Source organism: Littorina saxatilis, unplaced genomic scaffold (assembly GCF_037325665.1).
Source record: "Littorina saxatilis isolate snail1 unplaced genomic scaffold, US_GU_Lsax_2.0 scaffold_1761, whole genome shotgun sequence".
Lineage (NCBI taxonomy): Eukaryota > Metazoa > Mollusca > Gastropoda > Littorinimorpha > Littorinidae > Littorina > Littorina saxatilis.
Window position 1 is genome coordinate 1 of NW_027127516.1, and position 19,960 is coordinate 19,960.

General features: G+C 44.1%; 1 protein-coding gene across 1 annotated transcript; it reads left to right on the top strand.

The window, feature by feature from the left end:
* Positions 1-678: 678 nt before the first annotated feature.
* On the top strand, positions 679-19,651 carry LOC138955950 (thrombospondin type-1 domain-containing protein 7A-like; the record flags this gene model as incomplete). The annotated part of the gene is given in 12 exon segments (XM_070327443.1): positions 679-886; positions 1,286-1,407; positions 5,093-5,302; positions 7,274-7,468; positions 7,917-8,053; positions 10,993-11,170; positions 11,928-12,106; positions 12,527-12,651; positions 14,518-14,674; positions 16,288-16,557; positions 18,735-18,849; positions 19,469-19,651. Coding segments are annotated over 12 exon segments (2,079 nt in total), but the record flags the coding sequence as incomplete, so codon positions are not given.
* Positions 19,652-19,960: the final 309 nt, after the last annotated feature.

Consider the following 19,960-nt stretch of genomic DNA (forward strand, 5'->3'; position numbering starts at 1 on the left):
TCTCTCTCTCTCTCTCTCTCTCTCTCTCTCTCTCTCTCTCTCTCTCTCTCTCTCTCTCTCTCTCTCTCTCTCTCTCTCTCTCTCGGGCTCACATAAGGAAAGTCTGAACACTTTTATTGTTATCTTACTTCTCTGTTTTCCAGGTTCTCATGCAAATCCCTGTCTAAACCCGTCCACGCCGAGAGAAACAGAGCAGTGTCCAGCGTGTATCAAACCTCGAACTTGTCAATGTTTTTATGTTTTGTTTGGACGGGCGCAGTGTCCTAGTGGATGTGGCGCCGGTCTCCCGAGCGGAAGGTCGTGGGTTCGAATCCCGGCACCGCCTGGTGGATTAATGGTTGAGATTGTTCCGGATCTCCTCCTAGCTCAACTTATTTTCAGTGCCATATCCCCCTTCGTGTGTACAAGCACGCACAAGACCAAGTGCGCACGAAACAGATCCTGTACTCCATGTCAGAGTATGATGGGTTTATAGAAACACGAGAATACCAAGCATGCAGTCCCCGAACGCGGCGTATGGCTGCCTAAATGGCGGTGTAAAAAGGGGCATACACATACAAACCCACTAGTCCTAGCAACACGAGATTACGTGGGAGTTTCAGCCCATGAACGCAGAAGAAGAAGAAGAAGATTCTTTGCTTGACCCTTTTATTTTTACGATTCTTCTCTGTTTCCTAGGTTCTCAGTCAAATCCCTGTCCAAACCCCTCCACGCTGAGAGAGACTGAGCAGTGTCCAGCGGCGATGGAGTGTACCGTCTACCAGTGGAGGTCGTCGGCGTGGGGTTTGTGCGGCATCCTTGACCCAGGCACGAAGTGTGGGCGTGGCACTCAGCGCAGAGAGGTGGCGTGTTACAGCTCTACAGGGATGAGAGTGGTCGAGGGGCGGTAAGTGTTTTTTTCCTGTTTTGTTTCTTTGTTTGTTTATTTCTTTCGTTGTTTCTTTCTTTCTTTCTTTCTGTCTTTGGTTTACAAAAAAAATTCTTTCTTTCTTTCTTTCTTTCTTTCTTTCTTTCTTTCTTTCTGTCTTTCTTTCTGTCTTTCTTTCTCTCTTGTTCTGTCGTTCTTTTTCTGTCTTTCTTTCTTACTTTCTTCCCTTCTATCTTTATTCCGTTCTTTCGATCTTTCTAGTTTCTATATTTCTTTCTATTTCGGCGTGGTTCGGCTGTAGTTAGTAGCGGTCTTGAAGAGAAGATGAAGTTGATCGATTGCTTCCGACCTTACCTGCGTAAAGAAGTTATTCATCATTCAGCCGTAAATTTCTTCATGTTCTTTTTCTGTACGCAGGTGTGAAGAGAAGGTCAAGCCGACCTCAGTACAGGACTGCATGGTTCACTGCCCAGTCGACTGTCACGTGACCGAGTGGTCAGAATGGTCAGACTGCGGGACGACCTGCAGAGCCTTCACAGGTAGGTTCAGAGAGAGAGAGTTATATGAAGTCTTATATCGCGCGCGTATCTCCAGACTCGGACTCAAGGCGCAGGGATCTATTTATGCCGTGTGAGATGGAATGTTTTACACATTACATCACGCATTCACATCGACCAGCAGATCGCAGCCATTTCGGCGCATATCCTACTTTTCACGGCCTATTATTCCAAGTCACACAGAGAGGAGGATGGATGTTTTAGTGTAATAATCAATGAACTGATTCTTACAATTTTCAGACGTATGAATTTGATGCATTATATCGACATACAAAGGGAAGTATTAAATAGTGAATGAAACACATATGTATGCAGAGTAGTGAGATACAGAGGGAGACACATAGATGGGGAGGGGGGGGGGGAGGGAGGGAGGGAGAAAGAGAGAGAAAACATGAGGGGAGAGAGAGAGGGGGAGAGAGAAAGAGAGTGAGATGGAGAGAGCGAGAAATGGCGGGGGGAGGGGGGAGATAGAGAAAAGAGGTATGACAGAGAGACTGAGAGAGAGAGAGAGACTGGAAGGGGGGAGAGAGAAAGAGAGAGAGAGGGAGTAGGTGGAGAGAGAGAGACAGACAGAATGCTGAGAGGCAGGGAAGGAGAGAGTGTGCGTGTGGAGGCGGGGGGTGAGACTTGGGCCGGGAGACAAACAAAAATACACGTAAAATACAGAATTAATGGCGCTGAAGAAACAACAGCAACAATAAACAGATGATTCCAAATGAGAGAAAGAAAAAAAAACTAAGAAGGAAGTTGATTATTTTCTGTCGATAAACCTTGTGAATGTTGTATGTCATGTTCATGTGTATATATGTCACAGTGGAAATGAGAATCCAGTGAGATTCCGAATCGCACTAGTGGAGATTGGAATTCTAGTTTGCACTAGGGCAAACTAGAATTCTCATCTCCACTGGATATTTGTTAGTGAAGATTGGAATTCCAGTTTGCCCTAGTGCAAACGGGAATCCAGTTTCAGTGGAGATGGGAATTCCAGTTTTCACTAGGAGAAATAGGAATTGGGGGAAATAATGTGTTCAAAGGTTTATAATTGTTGTTAAAACCATTTCATCTTGAGTCATTCATGACTTTAAGGCTTACTCATTGCAGGTATTGAAATGCAGAAATGAAAATAAATATTATTTGATTTCTGCCCATGTTTTATCACGTCCGGAATGTCCTACATGTCCATGACATTGGAAAACGATGTCGAAAAGTCTGTCCTGTGTGATGACTGGCTTGTTGGATTTTGTGCAGAACACAATGTTCCTTGCACCAATTTCTTCCAATTTGAACTGTTTTTGGCTCCAGTGTTTGAATTTTGCTCCATGTTGGGATTTTTGTCTGGGGATAGAATGCAGACACGCTTCAATTTTGTTGTACTTTTCTTAGTTATACAAAATGCAGGATTCAAGATGCTGCTCTAAAAGAATTTCTCCTTTTGCTCCATGATCCACTCTCTGAGTCAGTTTAGCAGAAAACAAACTGCAGCAAGTCAACATTTCTAACTGAGTGGAGAAGACTAGTGTTCACTCTTTCTTTAGGACTAAGAGTTCACAAAAGAAGTGAGAAGGCCAGACAGATAGACGACTGAGTGAACGTTCAGTAGTCGTGATTTTACAATACAATACAATACAATAATACTGTCGGCTCTGATGGCCATCTCTCTCTCTCTCTCTGTCTCTCTGTCTCTGTCTCTGTCTCTCTCTCTCTCTCTCTCTCTCTCTCTCTCTCTCTCTCTCTCTCTCTCTCTCTATCTCTCTCTCTCTCTCTCTCTCTCTCTCTCTCTCTCTCTCTCTCTCTCTCTCATGCTTCATCTTATATAAACTTTTAACTTTGTGATATGATTTTATGATATTGATAAAAAAAAACCTTATTGTGCGCAATTATTCTGTGTTGTTCGATTATATCAATTCAATAATATTTATTTTCATTTCTGCATTTCAATACCTGCAATGAGTAAGCCTTAAAGTCATGAATGACTCGAGATGAAATGGTTTTAACAACAATTATAAATCTTTGAACACATTATTTCCCTGAATTCCTATTTCCCCTAGTGAAAACTGAAATTCCCATCTCCACTGAAACTGGATTCCCGTTTGCACTAGGGCAAACTGGAATTCCAATCTTCACTAACAAATATCCAGTGGAGATGAGAATTCTAGTTTGCCCTAGTGCAAACTGGAATTCCAATCTCCACTAGTGCGATTCGGAATCTCACTGGATTCTCATTTCCACTGTGACATATATATAAAAAAAAATATATATAAAAAAACATTTACACTCTTTAAAAAAAATTTAAAAAAAGGAAGTTTGCGGACACACAATGAGAAGAGGAAGAATGAAAGACACCGGGGGGCGGATACAAATGATAATTATAATGAGTTCAAATACGAAGAAAAGATGAGAGCACAAGGAGACAGAAATAAGTACGGAAACAGAGTAGAATGAAAGTCCAAACGTATTGATTTTTCTAGTACCGCTCTGTCACACGAAATCATAGCAGCGGCATTGAACGAGAAACATGCTCCTTTCAAGGCATGAAGCAGCACCCGCTTATTGATTCAGGGGAGGCAACTGGCGTAAATACTGTTGACACGTAATGGCAGATTACTTCCCCTTGTCGGTGTCTTCGAGAAAGGCAACTGCTAAGCCCTTCGTCGATGCTAAGGACATTCGATTGTCTCCCTTATTGTGTTAGTTTCTGTTTCGACGATGAATGAACGATTTGTGCTTGGCTATGAAAAAAAGTGTATTCGCATCATATTACATTATCCAATACAAAGACGTAGTAGATTGCATATTTTATAGTACTTGTCGTCTCGAGTCTGGCGGAACATATCCGCGACTTTCTTTTGAAATATAGTATCTTTCCTACCAGTTCTTCTTCTTCTTCTTCGTTCATAGGCTGAAACTCCCACGTTCACTCATGTTTTTGCACGAGTGGGTTTTTACGTGTATGACTGTTTTTACCCCGACATTCAGGCAGCCACACGCCGCTTTCGGGGGATTTAATTCCTAGTAGTAAATTAATCGCTGAAGAGATGTTGTCGTAAGAGGGTCAACTGTGTGCTCAGCTTTTAAACTAAAAGCTTTGATCATCACGGGTGTATCATGAAACCTATTGAAATAAATATTCCGCTTGTGGAAAGAAAGTTTTGTTTCTTTTGTTTCCCCCCTTGTAGCATTATTTTTTCACACATGGAACTAAGTCGTATGGTGGGAGGGACTTGAAATTGTGTCAGTGTGTAAATTATTCTCTGTGCATGTAACTCACACTGTTCTGTTTATTTTTCTACTTCGGTAAATCGCTGGTACCTTGGGTGTTTTTACTTTCTTTTTTTTTTGTTCTATTTTTTCAATTTTTTTAAGTTGTTGGTTGTTGTCATATGATGTTTGGTTGTTTAAAAGGAGATACACCACACTTTTCCATCCATTGTTTAATGGCATGGACAATAATTACACATTGTCAGGCTTCCATTTGAAACTTCGAGGTCGTCATCATGGACTGACCGACACTAGTCAATGCGCCTCGCCAGCAGGTGGTTATTGGCTTTTGTAACGGGCTGGTGTTCATCGGTAATTTTCAATGAGTTGGGGCAATCTGACCAATCACAGAATCTGTTTCATTGAAACGCCAACGTGATTGGATCACACATTATCTTTTGTCTTGTAGCTCGACAGCTCTTGCCAAAACAGAGGAGAGAGCGGTTCATCGTGACGTATCCACAAAATGGCGGTCTGTCCTGCCCACACACGCTGAGCGAGGAGCGTCAGTGCCTCAACTTACCCGTATGTGAGAGCTACTACTGGGATATATCGGACTGGAGCGACTGTATCCTTCCGCCCGTAGTGCCTCTTTGCGGAGACGGACGCCGCGCTAGAAGTGAGTGCTGCTTTGTTTTATTGGTTAGTCAGTTAATTGGTTGGTTGGCTTGATGATGCGGAGGTTTCTGTGTGTGCGTGTTTGTTTTGGCTGTACTGTTGTTGTTGTTGTTGTTGTTGTTGTTGTTGTTGTTGTTGTTGTTGTTGTTGTTGTTGTTGTTGTTGTTGTTGTTGTTGTTGTTGATGGAGGAAGTTCCAAACTATTTATATCCTCACGTATTTCTGTTCCTGTTAAACAAACCATGTCCTCATTCCAGTGAGACAGAAAACGACATAAATATCTGCCACGAAGCATAGTCGAGCCCAACATGACAAACACAAACGTTTCCGTGGTCCGTTCTACGGTTACTTCTTAATCTTACCAACCAGTTGTAATGCTGTTTCTTCCTTAATTTCCAGACGTCACATGTTGTCATTCGAACGGCGGACTGAACGTGCCTGGAACAGCTGTCATCCATGCCTAGCCTGGTAGAGATGTGGCGTGTGTTTCATAGTCTACCCACGATTGATTGACTCATGACAAACATCTGTTTCCGTTGTTTTAGACGCCACAGTTCGTCATTGGATATACCAAAATTTGCGTATTATTCATTGAAAACAGTCTGGTTTGCATGTTTCTTGACCTGGCGTGCAGTTTCTTGTTTCTCCGGTCTAAAAAAACATTTGACGTTCAATTGACCTCTTCTTAATTTAACTTTTCTGTTGTTACATAGCCTATGTCACACTAGATGAATACCCGCTTCGCCGGGTAGCCGGCTTCGCCGGGAAGAAGTACTTAGAGCCGTACGCCGGCTTCGCCGGGTCCGAACAATGGACCCGCCAAGCTTAGGTCCCTCCCAGATTCGTGAAATGGGAACAGCACGAAAATGATTCAGTGGCCATAATGCCATTCCTGACCATATCGAGTCCCATACTTGTCGACGAATGTAACCGTGTTAATCACCTTTGGAGGCGAACTCCACTCAAACAGGATTGAGCAATTTAGAGCTTATCTCTAAGCCCTTTTGAACTGTTATGGCTTCTCATAGGAAGGCCAGTACATACAAATACACAAAAGCCGCCAGACCACATCACACACAGAACTGAACAATCCACAGGTGTTGCCCACATAGAGAGACACACACACACACACACACACACACACACACACACACACACAAACACAGAGAAGCCGTATATATAGAGAGATAGATGACAGTGTATTTTTCGCGTGGCTATAAATTGATTCGACCTTTGCACTTTTACAGTGAGGATAATTTACGGGTCTAATTTACGTTCTGGACACTGCGGTGACCTTCTAAAAATAGTAACAGAACGCCGGGAATATCCGAAGATGCCCCCTCATACTATAGTGCACCATACGAAGGAAGGGAGGTAAACGCTGAAAACATGGAGAAGATAAGGAAGAGTTACTGGGAATGGTGAAATGAACAGAAAAACCAAAATCGGTTCAGCGCTGCGCGCTGAGAGCACGTGTTGAAATATCTCATCGATGATATTGTGTCCGGGGTGTAGCTGAATACGGTGTCCAAATTTAAAAAAGATCCACCGAGAACTTTGGCTTTGGTGTGTCGGTATGGGGCCCCGGGTAGCTGAGGTGGAACCAAAATCGGTTCAGCGCTGCGCGCTGAGAGCACGTGTTGAAATATCGACCAGGTTGTGTCCGGGGTCTACCTGAATATGCCCACCAAATTTGAAGCAGATCCATCGAGAACTTTGGCGGTGCATCGCGAACACAAACACAGACAGACAGACACACACAGACAGACAGACAAACAGACAGACAGACACAAGTCGTATATAATAGATAGATGTCGTCATTCGAACGGCACAGAGTACGGACTGAACGTGTGCCTAGAAAAGCTGTCACCCATGCCTGACATAGAAGACGCCTGCTACATGTTACCTGTGTGTTACGTAACCAACACTCATTTACCAATCTGCCAATGATTTACTCTTTCTGTTGTTACAGATGTGACGTGTCGCCATTCTAACGGCACGGAATACGGACTGAACGTGTGCCTGGAACAGCTGTCATCTATGCCTAGCCTGGTAGAGTCGTGTTACGTGGCCTGCCCCTCCGAGTGCCAGCTGTCGGAATGGGAGGCCTGGGGCAGATGTGTTCAGGGCTGCGAGGGCAAGAGATTCCGATGGAGGAGATTGCTAGGTGGGTTGAACGCTTGGTTGGCACCATGGGGTCAATGCTGTTTCGTTGGTCTGTATGGCTCTATGCAAAGACCCGGTAAAATGAATGCTACAAACATCTTTGAACAATAACACACTTTATCCTACATAGGTGAAAGAGACCACCCATGACATAACTAAACCATACACTCACACGTTAGTATATCATGTAAATGAGGTCGGGTCAAACTAGTCTTGTGTGGAAGGCACCTAATTTTCTTCTACTCATGACGACAACGCCACCGAGACATACGTCATTCTAGGAATACGTTTGCGTTTGCTGTTTCGCTTGCATTTCAATATTTTTGAGAGAAAAAAACTCGTGTAAATCTGGAACAACACAACAATTAAGGCATGTAGTATTCTGTATGTCTACCTTGTGTAACATACTCAACATGAAACATGTAAACCTCTTTTTCCCTTCCTTCCAGGGGACAGCAAGACCAACCCGGACTGCCGGAACCAGAACAAGTACCCCCTGGACGAGCAGGAGGCGTGTGTGTGCGACAGTCTCCGGCCTGTGGTCATTGGCCAGTGGTCAGACTGCATCCTCAGGCCGTCGGAAGAGGTGATGTGGCATTGGGACTCAGGGTCAAATCTTAACGGGGACAAACAGGTAGCCTTTCTCAGATGTGAACACCATGTTGTCAAGTCTGTCGGTGTTTTCTTCACGTTCGACGTATAGCCGTTGCTAGCCGGCCTGTTTGGTATTGTACTGTGAAGGTTGTGTGTGTGTTTTCGTCATTCTCGACGTCAGAGATGGCTATAGCCTGTCTGTTTTTGTACTGTGAAGTTTGTGTGTGTTTTCGTCATTCTCGACGTCAGAGATGGCTAGCCTGTCTGGTTTTGCACTGTGAAGCCTGATCTTAGTTGGGTCAAGTTGAGGTCGCGAAGTCTACTTCTTGGAGCTGGCTGCACGAAGCTTTGGCAACGAATTTTCGATAAAAAGACTTCGCGAAGTCAACATAAAGCTCAATTAAGTCAGAGATGGCTAGCCCTTCTGTCGTGACACTGTGGAGTTTTGTGGTTTCTGGTCTCCCTTCTGTCGTGACACTGTGGAGTTTTGTGGTTTCTGGTCTCCCTTCTGTCGTGACACTGTGGAGTTTTGTGGTTTCTGGTCGCCCTTCTGTCGTGACACTGTGGAGCTTTGTGGTTTCTGGTCTCCCTTCTGTCGTGACACTGTGGAGTTTTGTGGTTTCTGGTCTCCCTTCTGTCGTGACACTGTGGAGTTTTGTGGTTTCTGGTCTCCCTTCTGTACGGTGACACTGTGGAGTTTTGTGGTTTCTGGTCTCCCTTCTGTCGTGACACTGTGGAGTTTTGTGGTTTCTGGTCTCCCTTCTGTACGGTGACACTGTGGAGTTTTGTGGTTTCTGGTCTCCCTTCTGTCGTGACACTGTGGAGTTTTGTGGTTTCTGGTCTCCCTTCTGTCGTGACACTGTGGAGTTTTGTGGTTTCTGGTCTCCCTTCTGTCGTGACACTGTGGAGTTTTGTGGTTTCTGGTCTCCCTTCTGTCGTGACACTGTGGAGTTTTGTGGTTTCTGGTCTCCCTTCTGTCGTGACACTGTGGAGTTTTGTGGTTTCTGGTCTCCCTTCTGTCGTGACACTGTGGAGTTTTGTGGTTTCTGGTCTCCCTTCTGTCGTGACACTGTGGAGTTTTGTGGTTTCTGGTCTCCCTTCTGTCGTGACACTGTGGAGTTTTGTGGTTTCTGGTCTCCCTTCTGTCGTGACACTGTGGAGTTTTGTGGTTTCTGGTCTCCCTTCTGTCGTGACACTGTGGAGTTTTGTGGTTTCTGGTCTCCTTTCTCCACGTTGAAGCAGCCTGTGGGAACTGTTTAAGGGCAGAATATACCTGCGCAGTTTCAGCGGCACAGACGACGCACTGCCTATTTTTTATGCCGCGATAGGGATTATGACGTGTACTTGGCCTGTTTTCCTTTCATGCAACGTGTAGCGGGCTGGGATAATCGGCAGTGCGTCGTCGGTCCTGCTGAAGTTACATATGTGAGCGGAGCCCCTTACAAGATTTGTTGCCGTGGGAGTGTGTCTCGTTCTTCAGTGTACATCGTTAAGCCTTAAGGGCAGAATATACCTGCGCAGCTTCAGCGGCACAGACGACTCACTGCCTATTATTGATGCTGCCATAGGGATTATGACGAGTAATTGGCCTGTTTTCCTTTCACGCAACGTGTAGCGGGCTGGGATAATTTGCAGTGCGTCGTCTGTCCTGCTGAAGTTATATAGGTTTGTTTGTTTGTTTGCTTAACGCCCAGCCGACCACGAAGGGCCATATCAGGGCGGTGCTGCTTTGACATATAACGTGCGCCACACACAAGACAGAAGTCGCAGCACAGGCTTCATGTCTCACCCAGTCACATTATTCTGACACCGGACAAACCAGTCCTAGCACTAACCCCATAATGCCAGACGCCAGGCGGAGCAGCCACTAGATTGCCAATGTTAAAGTCTTAGGTATGACCCGGCCGGGGTTCGAACCCACGACCTCCCGATCACGGGGCGGACGCCTTACCACTAGGCCAACCGTGCCGGTAGTTATATAGGTGAGCGCCAGGCCTTTGAGACTGCAGATTATCCCAGCCCGCTACACGTTGCCTGAAAAGAAAACAGGCCAAGTACTCGTCAAAATCGCCAACGCAGCATAAATAATATGCAGTGCGTCGTCTGTGCCGCTGACTCTGCGCAGGTATATTCTGCCCATTATCAGTTGCTTCAAAAATGTGCTGTGACGTTTTTTTTCTATTTCCTCTTTCTTGAAATCTGTTGATGTCACCGTTTGCTTTGTCGATTTGGTTACTTTGCTTGTGCCTTTTATTGTGACATCTTTTGGCTTTCAATGGAAATTCGCATGACTTTTTCTTCGTATATTGTAGTCCCCCCCCCCCCCCCCCCCTCTCTCTCTCTCTCTCTCTCTCTCTCTCTCTCTCTCTCTCTCTCTCTCTCTCTCTCTCTCTCTCTCTCTCTTTTTGCTCTTATGTAATCTATGTCAATGCCTACACCCCTAAAGCCGAAGCTGTTTGTATCAGAAAACAACTAGCTGTATAACAAACTGCTAATTCCAAGCATTCTAATGAAATAATACCGCCATTTCGGACTGCACAAAACTAAGTGTACTAAACACATATTATTTATCACAAACAATGTCTACATTGCTTCACTATTAGCGTTGGTTCATCATTTACAATTTCGTTTTCATTTGCGTAATTCTTCATGAAAATCCATCGGATTTTTCTTGAGCACAAATAATTGACATAATGTTATAATATACACAGGTTTGCGCCAAGATCGCTACAATGTCTCGGAATAATCTCTCCCTATTGCTTTTTAAAATGACGCTACAAAGCCTATCCGTTTGTTTGTTTTTTTGTGGTGTTTTTTTCTCGATAACATCTGTTTTATTCAAGTATCTGTGCCATCCACTAGCAATATTTATCCGAGACTTTTTTTGAAATTATTATTACTATAAGTATAACATAATACTTATTTACACAGGTGGGCGCGAAATTCGCCCAAATGTCGCTGAAGAGTCTTCAGTCTCGAACACTGAACGACACGAACGTCAGCGAGATTCCAGACCAGGCCTACTGCGGCAAGGGTGTGAGATATAAAGCCATATCATGCCAGACCAGTGCCAGAGACGTTGAAGGGGCTGCTAGCTGTTCTCCCACAGGTGAGGCAGAAATAATATCTAGGGTGTAAGTATCTCGCAAAAGTGAGGCTGCGTGGCAAGACGCGATGTCCTCATTTCTTGTCCTGTCCAGTGCAACTTAAATACACACTTAGGCCAACAAAAAAAATAGGTCTGTTTACGGTAACCCGACCGACCCTATTTTTTTCGCGCGACCCTAGACTTTTTTTTGGCATTTGGGGAAAAAAAAGAAGCAAAATAACGTAACAATATGGTTTTTTGAAGAAGAAAAAAAGAAAAAAAAAATCCCGACCTACCGACCCTATTTTTTTGGCCTATGTTACCGTAAACAGACCTCTTTTTTTTGGCCTTGTTCCCGTAAAAAAACCAGCTCAGCTGTCCATCAAAGATCTAGCCATGCTTTAACATGGGATAAGACCTTCCTTCCGATTGATGACACATCACAAAGCTCTCTGTGCACATAAGGAATTTCCTGATGATTTAATTGTGTGGTGGCTTTTGAAGTCATTGATTCATTGACATTTCCACCTTACCACAGCAAGCAGTCAGAACGTTGATTGTTGTTATGTGGAGGTATGACAACATTATCCCATGTAAAAGCTGGATTGGAACCCGTGACCCTCGGACCACAAGTCAAGTGCACTAGCAACTGAGCTACCGTGCTAATCAAAACAAAGCTTCTGTTCATTCAGATTACCAGGAGGACGATGCTCTTCAGGACAATTCGTCTTTGGGTCTGTTAATGACACTCATTAAAAGAACTGTTCTGTCCATTCAGAATATCAAGAGGAGGACTGCTACCTGCCTTGCCCCATAGATTGCAAGCTGTCGCCATGGACACCGTGGAGTTCCTGTAGCGTAACGTGTGGTTCTGGCATACAGCAACGCTTCAGGAGTATCCAGACACAGCCACAAAATGGCGGCAGAAAATGTCCAACGTTGTATGGCTATAACAAGGTGAGTTTTGGGTCTGTTGTTACATGTAGTCATTTTTGACTAAATGTGTTAACATAAACCGGGAAGGTGTGTGTGTGTGCGTGTGTGTGTGTGTGTATGTGTGTGTGTGTGTCAGTATGTATGTGTGTGTGTGTGTCAGTGCGTGTGTGTGTGTGTGTGGTTACTATGTGTGTGTGCGTGTGTGTGTTTTTTTTAAAGTTTTTAACTGTACGTGCTGTGATTGAACAAAAAGAGAAGTTCACTCACCTTTTGAAATAGAGAAACTGAGAGAGAGAGACTTAGAAAGAGAGAAAGAGAGAGAGAGAGAGAGAGAGAGAGAGAGAGAGTGAGACTGCCGGAAACTGTATAATGTGATGTTTTTGCTCGTGTGATTACCAGCCTGTACAGTGTGTGTGTGTGTGTGTGTGTGTGTGTGTACAGGAGTCACAGACCCGGGTATGCACGGCGACGTGTCAGTACCACAAGTGGCAAGCAGACGGGTGGGGGCCGTGTCTACCTTACGGGGAGTTGTCTTGCGGACCGGGTACCCAGACACGCAGCATCGGGTAAGAATTCATGAAATTCCTCCCTTCACACAGTTTGCAGGGGGAAAACGACGGGCGCAGTGGCGTGGTGGTAAGACGTCGGCCTCCTAATCGGGAGGTCGTGAGTTCGAATCCCGGTCGCTGCCGCCTGGTGGGTTAAGAGTGGAGATTCAGTTTCCGATCTCCCAGGTCAACTTATGTGCAGACCTGCTAGTGAGTTAACCCCCTTCGTGTGTACACGCAAGCACAAGACCAAGTGCGCACGGAAAAGATCCTGTAATCCATGTCAGAGTTCGGTGGGTTATGGAAACACGAAAATACCCAGCATGCCTACTCAACGAAAGCGGAGTGAAGCTGACTATGCTCTCAGAGCATAGTGTGGGGAACCAAAATGGGCAAACAAGCTCACACGTAACCAGAAAATTCTGGAACCCTGAAGAAGAAGCCTCTATAGGAGAAAATGTGATATAGTTTTGTATGAGCCGTTCTTGTATTAGTGAGAACAGAATTTTTTTGTTGTTCAACTTGTGAAAATAATGGTAACATTTATAGTATTTTAAAGGTGTTTTTGATAGAAAGTTTTGACTAAATGTTTTAACATAGAGGGGGGAATCGAGACGAGGGTCGTGGTGTATGTGTGTGTGTGTGTGTGTCTGTCTGTGTGTGTGTGTGTAGAGCGATTCAGACTAAACTACTAGGCCGATCTTTATGAAATGTGACATGAGAGTTTCTGGGTATGATATCCCCGGACGTTTTTTTTCATTTTTTCGATAAATACCTTTGATGACGTCATATCCGGCTTTTTGTAAAAGTTGAGGCGGCACTGTCACACCCTCATTTTTCAATCAAATTGATTGAAATTTTGGCAAAGCAATCTTCGACGAAGCCCGGGGTTTGGTATTGCATTTAAGCTTGGTGGCTTAAAAACTAATGAGTGAGTTTGGTCATTAAAAATCGGAAACTTGTAATTAAAATTATTTTTTTATTAAACGATCCAAAAACAATTTCATCTTATTCTTCGTCATTTTCTGATTCCAAAAACATATACATATGTTATATTTGGATTAAAAACAAGCTCTGAAAATTAAAAATATTAAAATTATGATCAAAATTAAATTTCCGAAATCGTTTTAAAAACTATTTCATCTTATTTCTTGTCGGTTCCTGATTCCAAAAACATATAGATATGATATGTTTGGATTAAAAACACGCTCAGAAAGTTAAAACGAAGAGAGGTACAGTAAAGCGTGCTATGAAGCACAGCGCAATCGCTACCGCGCCAAACAGGCTCGTCACTTTCACTGCCTTTTGCACTAGCGGCGGACTACGTTCAGTTTCATTCTGTGAGTTCCACAGCTTGACTAAATGTAGTAATTTCGCCTTACGCGACTTGTTAATTTTTTTGTTTAAGTTAACCTGGGTTCCAAAAAGTTTGAAAAATATACTTTGTTACTGTTACCTAAACTCGTGTTAAACTACTTGCAAGCTGAGTATTTGAAAGTGTGTGTGGTAGCTCCAATTCGAATGAGACGTTTTTACGTGCTGGTAGCTCTCCCAGTACGCTACCTATTTAATGAGATCCGACACCGATACATGCCCAGCCTAGCGGTGACCTTACGATATATTTTCTTCTACTGATAATATATGACGAAGTAACCGAGACCGACTTCCTTTTCGAAATTCGTTGGTTTTCCTGGGAGATGTAACACATTGTTTTACGTGACGTGATGCTTCGCATAATGACGTCTTCTCTACCTTTTCTCACTTATGACGTCAGAGATGTCACTTTAGAATACAGGCCTAAGAAGAGAAGTCTTGGTTTCTTAAGCCGACGTCGTTTGTCATTAAGCACACTAATTTACCATCGTTTTGTCCACGTGATTGCAGGTGTTACGCGGTGACGGACAACTTGGTCAGTATGAACCTGGTGGACTCCAGCTTCTGTGCGAGGCGCAGCAGACCGGACAACGTCCAGGACTGCAACCTGCCGTGTCCCGGGGACTGTGTGGTGGCCAGCTGGACAGAGTGGACAGCCTGCAGACAGGTACATGTGTAAAAGATGCAGTGCAGGTCACGGCATTGCTGAAGCAACGATGTGTCTTTGTGTAGCAGAACGACTTGTGTCTGTGTGTGTGTCTGTGTGTGAGTTCGCGATGCACGGCCAAAGTTCTCGATGGATCTGCTTCAAATTTGGTGGGCATATTCAGGTAGACCCGGGACAGGACACAACCTGGTCGATATTTCAACACGTGCTCTCAGCGCGCAGCGCTGAACCGATTTTGGTTCCGCCTCAGCTATTTTGGTTCCACCTCAGCTACCCGGGCCCCCATACCGACACACCAAAGCCAAAGTTCTCGGTGGATCTTTTTCAAATTTGGACACCGTATTCAGCTACACCCCGGACACAATATCATCGATGAGATATTTCAACACGTGCTCTCAGCGCGCAGCGCTGAACCGATTTTGGTTTTTGTGTTCATTTCACCATTATAAGTAACTCTTCCTTATCTTCTCATCTTCTCCAGGTTTTCAGCGTTTACCTCCCTTCCTTCGTATGGTGCACTATAGTATGAGTGGAGCGTCTTCGGATATTCCCGGCGTTCTGTTACTATTTTTAGAAGGTCACCGCAGTGTCCAGAACGTAAATTGGACCCGTAAATTATCCTCACTGTAAAAGTGCAAAGGTCGAATCAATTTATAGCCACGCGAAAAATACACTGTCATCTATCTCTCTATAGATACGGCTTCTCTGTGTTTGTGTGTGTGTGTGTGTGTGTGTGTGTGTCTCTCTATGTGAGCAACACCTGGGGATTGTTCAGTTCTGTTTGTGATGTGGTCTGGCGGCTTTTGTGTATTTGTATGTACTGGCCTTCCTTTGAAAAGCCATAACAGTTCAAAAGGGCTTACAGATAAGCTATAAATTGCTCAATCCTGTTTGAGTGGAGTTCGCCTCCAAAGGTGATTAACACGGTTACATTCGTCGACAAGGATGGGACTCGATATGGTCAGGAATGGCATTATGGCCACTGAGTCATTTTCGTGCTGTTCCCATTCCACGAATCTGGGAGGGACCTAAGCTTGGCGGGTCCATTGTTCGGACCCGGCGAAGCCGGCGTACGGCTCTAAGTACTTCTTCCCGGCGAAGCCGGCTACCCGGCGAAGCGGGTATTCATTCTAGTACAATATAAAGAATCAAAAGCTTTACGCAACTATATCACAGATGACTACATATACGATATAAACAGTCAAAAGCTTAACACAACTATCTCACAGATACCTTTAGTGTTGCCAGCCAAACAAAACTTTATCCGGTTTGTCAGTTCTTATCTCCCGCCAAAATGTAATTCACATTTCCGGTGATCACGTTCTGGGGCTGAAGGCTGTGTGCGCAATGCCAACATGGATCCACGTACCATCTTTTACAATTTCTTTACGTAATCACACACACTGTCTTGACGTAAACTACCCCAGATATAAAAATTCTCCATCTCGCCGAGACTTCCATGTACGTATGCTTTTGATTTAATTAGTTCACGCGCGGGACTTGATCTGAGCCTGATCGAGGACCACGCTTTCCTGCCCAGAAAATGATGAAAATGTATTAGTAAAAGATTGCAGTTTTCGACGACAAATAATGTATATTGTCTCCTTTCTCAGCCCTGCAATGGCCAACAAACACAAACTCGCGCCCGCTCCATTCTGCGATATGGCGGCCAGTATTCCACAGACGACTGCGCCCCCGCTCTACAAGATGTCAAAGTCTGCATCAAGGGGGACAACTGCTTCGAGTACTCGTGGGAGTTGTCGGACTGGACCTCGTGTCTTATAAACGACGGATCGGAAGTGTGCGGCGTGGGACACAAAGAGAGGTTCGCCATGTGTCGCGATGACGCTGGTCAGAGGGTGGAGGATTACAGGTGTACGGAGGTGGGTACCGAGGGTACAGTGGATACAGTGGGTACAGTGGAACTCGCCTGTTAAGACCCACTCCCTTTAGAGATCCTAGTTTTCCAGCTGTGTGGATGTGCATAACCTCTGTACCCCCATTTTCACACTCCTTCCTTTTTGAGACCTGACGAGTGTTTCTAATACGCGAGAGTTGTTTGCGGCTAACCTCTCGCTATGCAAGACAGCGAGAGTGTATATGAAACGGTGTGCTGGCTAGTTACGCAAAAAGTAAATACCATTGCAATTGGTAGATACTGAAAAGGTCGTCTGCACTGGCCGCTAAATAACCATGAACAGCGAATCGGATGGGCAGCTGTGCGGCCCCCATTTTTCTCGCGTTGCGAGCACCTCCAAGGCATACTCGCCTACTCACGGCGAGAATTGCGCTAGAAACGCTACTTCCTCGCCCCACTCGCTTCACTCGCCAAATCTCGCGTCAAAGAAACGGGGAACTGATTTGCACGGATTGTCGAAGGTTTTCAAAGGGGGGTTCCACTGTTTGAGTTCCCCCCGCGGGTTAGGGGGAAGAATTTACCCGATGCTCCCCAGCATGTCGTAAGAGGCGACTAACGGATTCTGTTTCTCCTTTTACCCTTGTTAAGTGTTTCTTGTATAGAATATAGTCAATTTTTGTACAGATTTTAGTCAAGCAGTATGTAAGAAATGTTAAGTCCTTTGTACTGGAAACTTGCATTCTCCCAGTAAGGTAATACTATTGTACTACGTTGCAAGCCCCTGGAGCAATTTTTTTATTAGTGCTTTTGTGAACAAGAAACAATTAACAAGTGGCTCTATCCCATCTCCCCCCCCCCCCCCCCCCCCCCTTTTTCCCCGTCGCGATATAACCTTCGTGGTTGAAAACGACGTTAAACACCAAATACAGAAATAAAGAAACTGTTTGAGTTTAGATATAGTGACAAATAGGGCCGTCCTCTTCAGGCCACGGTAGTCGGCGTAGAGCTTGGTCGACGGAATATTCAGGAAGGATTTTGTTGAGAGATTGGAAGGATTTTGTTGAGAGATTGGAAGGATTTTGTTGAGAGATTTGTTTGTATGAATATGAGTGTGGGTTCCATGAAGAGCTAGGCCATGTTTTGGAATGATCTTGGTATTGAAGATGAATATGTTTAAGCAGATAACAGCTGCACCTGATATTTTCACTGGGCTTGTTATATATTTTTATTTTTTAAGTTGTTGGTGGTGGTTTTTATATTTAGTCAAGTTTTGACTAAATATTTTAACATCGAGGGGGAATCGAAACGAGGGTCGTGGTGTATGTGCGTGTGTGCGTGTGTGTGTGTGTCTGTGTGTGTGTCTGTGTGTGTGTGTGTGTGTGTAGAGCGATTCAGACTAAACTACTGGACCGATCTTTATGAAATTTGACATGAGAGTTCCTGGGTATGAAATCCCCGAACGTTTTTTTCATTTTTTTGATAAATGTCTTTGATGACGTCATATCCGGCTTTTCGTGAAAGTTGAGGCGGCACTGTCACGCCCTCATTTTTCAACCAAATTGGTTGAAATTTTGGTCAAGTACTCTTCGACGAAGCCCGGGGTTCGGTATTGCATTTCAGCTTGGTGGCTTAAAAATTAATTAATGACTTTGGTCATTAAAAATCTGAAAATTGTAAAAAAAAATTAAAATTTATAAAACGATCCAAATTTACGTTTATCTTATTCTCCATCATTTGCTGATTCCAAAAACATATCAATATGTTATATTTGGATTAAAAACAAGCTCTGAAAATTAAATATATAAAAATTATTATCAAATTTTTTTTTTCGAAATCAATTTAAAAACACTTTCATCGTATTCCTTGTCGGTTCCTGATTCCAAAAATATATAGATATGATATGTTTGGATTAAAAACACGCTCAGAAAGTTAAAACGAAGAGAGGTACAGAAAAGCGTGCTATCCTTCTTAGCGCAACGAATACCCCGCTCTTCTTGTCAATTCCACGGGCACTGCCTTTGCCACGGGCGGTGGAGTGACGATGCTACGAGTATACGGTCTTGCTGCGTTCAGTTTCATTCTGTGAGTTCGACAGCTACTTGACTAAATATTGTATTTTCGCCTTACGCGACTTGTTTTTTATAACTTTCAAAAATGTTTTGATCGCATAACTGAGTGAGGATTTCTTTTTTTTTTCTTCAGTTGTTTGGACCTATGACGGAACCTCTCGTGGTATCGTGCGAGATCCCGTGTGATAACGATTGTCTGCTGTCTGAGTGGTCCGACTGGAGTATGTGCAGTGAGAATTGTGGTCTCGGTAAGCTTTTGTGTTCCTGTCTGTCTGTCTGTCTGTCTGTCTGTCTGTCTGTCTGTCTGTCGTGCTGTCTGTCTGTTTTTCTGTGTGTCTGTCTGCGTGTGTGTGTGTGTGTCTGTGTCTGTCTGTGTGTCTGTCTGTTTTTCTGTCTGTGTGTCTGTCTGTCTGTCTGTCTGTCTGTCTGTCTGTCTGTTTTCTGTTTATGCATTGAAAACATCATTTTGTGTTCTGTCTTATTCACTTTTGTTTTTGTAGGAGTGACATTTCGTTACAATATGTATGAAAGTTGAGATACTCTATGAGTTTGATGTTTCATTTTGGTCTCCATATTATTTCATAGGGGTAACATCTCGCTACCCCACGACAATACACGGACTCTATATTTGTATCTAATAACTTTATGTTTATCTATTTTTCAAATTATTTCAAAGGGGTCATATCACGTACATTACCGCACGATAATACATGGACTGTATATTTGTATCTAATAACTTTATGTTTAATATCTATTTTTCACATTATTTCAAAGGGGTCATATCACGTACATTACCGCACGATAATACATGGACTGTATATTTTGTCTATGAATGTTGTATTTTATTGTTTCCTCATTATCTCACAGGAGTGACGTCTCGCTACCGGACGACAGTTCAGGCCCCTGTCGGCAACGGGCGCAGGTGTCCGGAGCACCTGGAGGAATCGCGGCCATGCTTCAAGCAAGGCTGCTACCAATGGCTGGTCACTGACTGGTCATCGTGTCGTAATCAGGTGTGTGTGTGTGGAGTGGTCATCGCGTCGCACTCAGGTGTGTGTGTGTATGTGAGTGTGTATGTGTGTGTGTGTGTGTGTGTGTGTGTGTGTGTGTGTGTGTGTGTGTGTGTGTTTAATTCTACACACCTACTTGATTGGATTTACAACGACCAGTATACGATAGAAGTTGGCTTACCTTTAATTGCCCTGCATGCCTTGTCTTGTCTTGTCTTGTCTTGTCTTGTCTTGTCTTGTCTTGTCTTTCTTGTCTTGTCTTGTCTTGTCTTGTCTTGCCTTTCTTGTCTTTCTTGCCTTGCCTTGCCTTGTCTTGCCTTGCCTTGCCTTGCCTTGCCTTGCCTTGTCT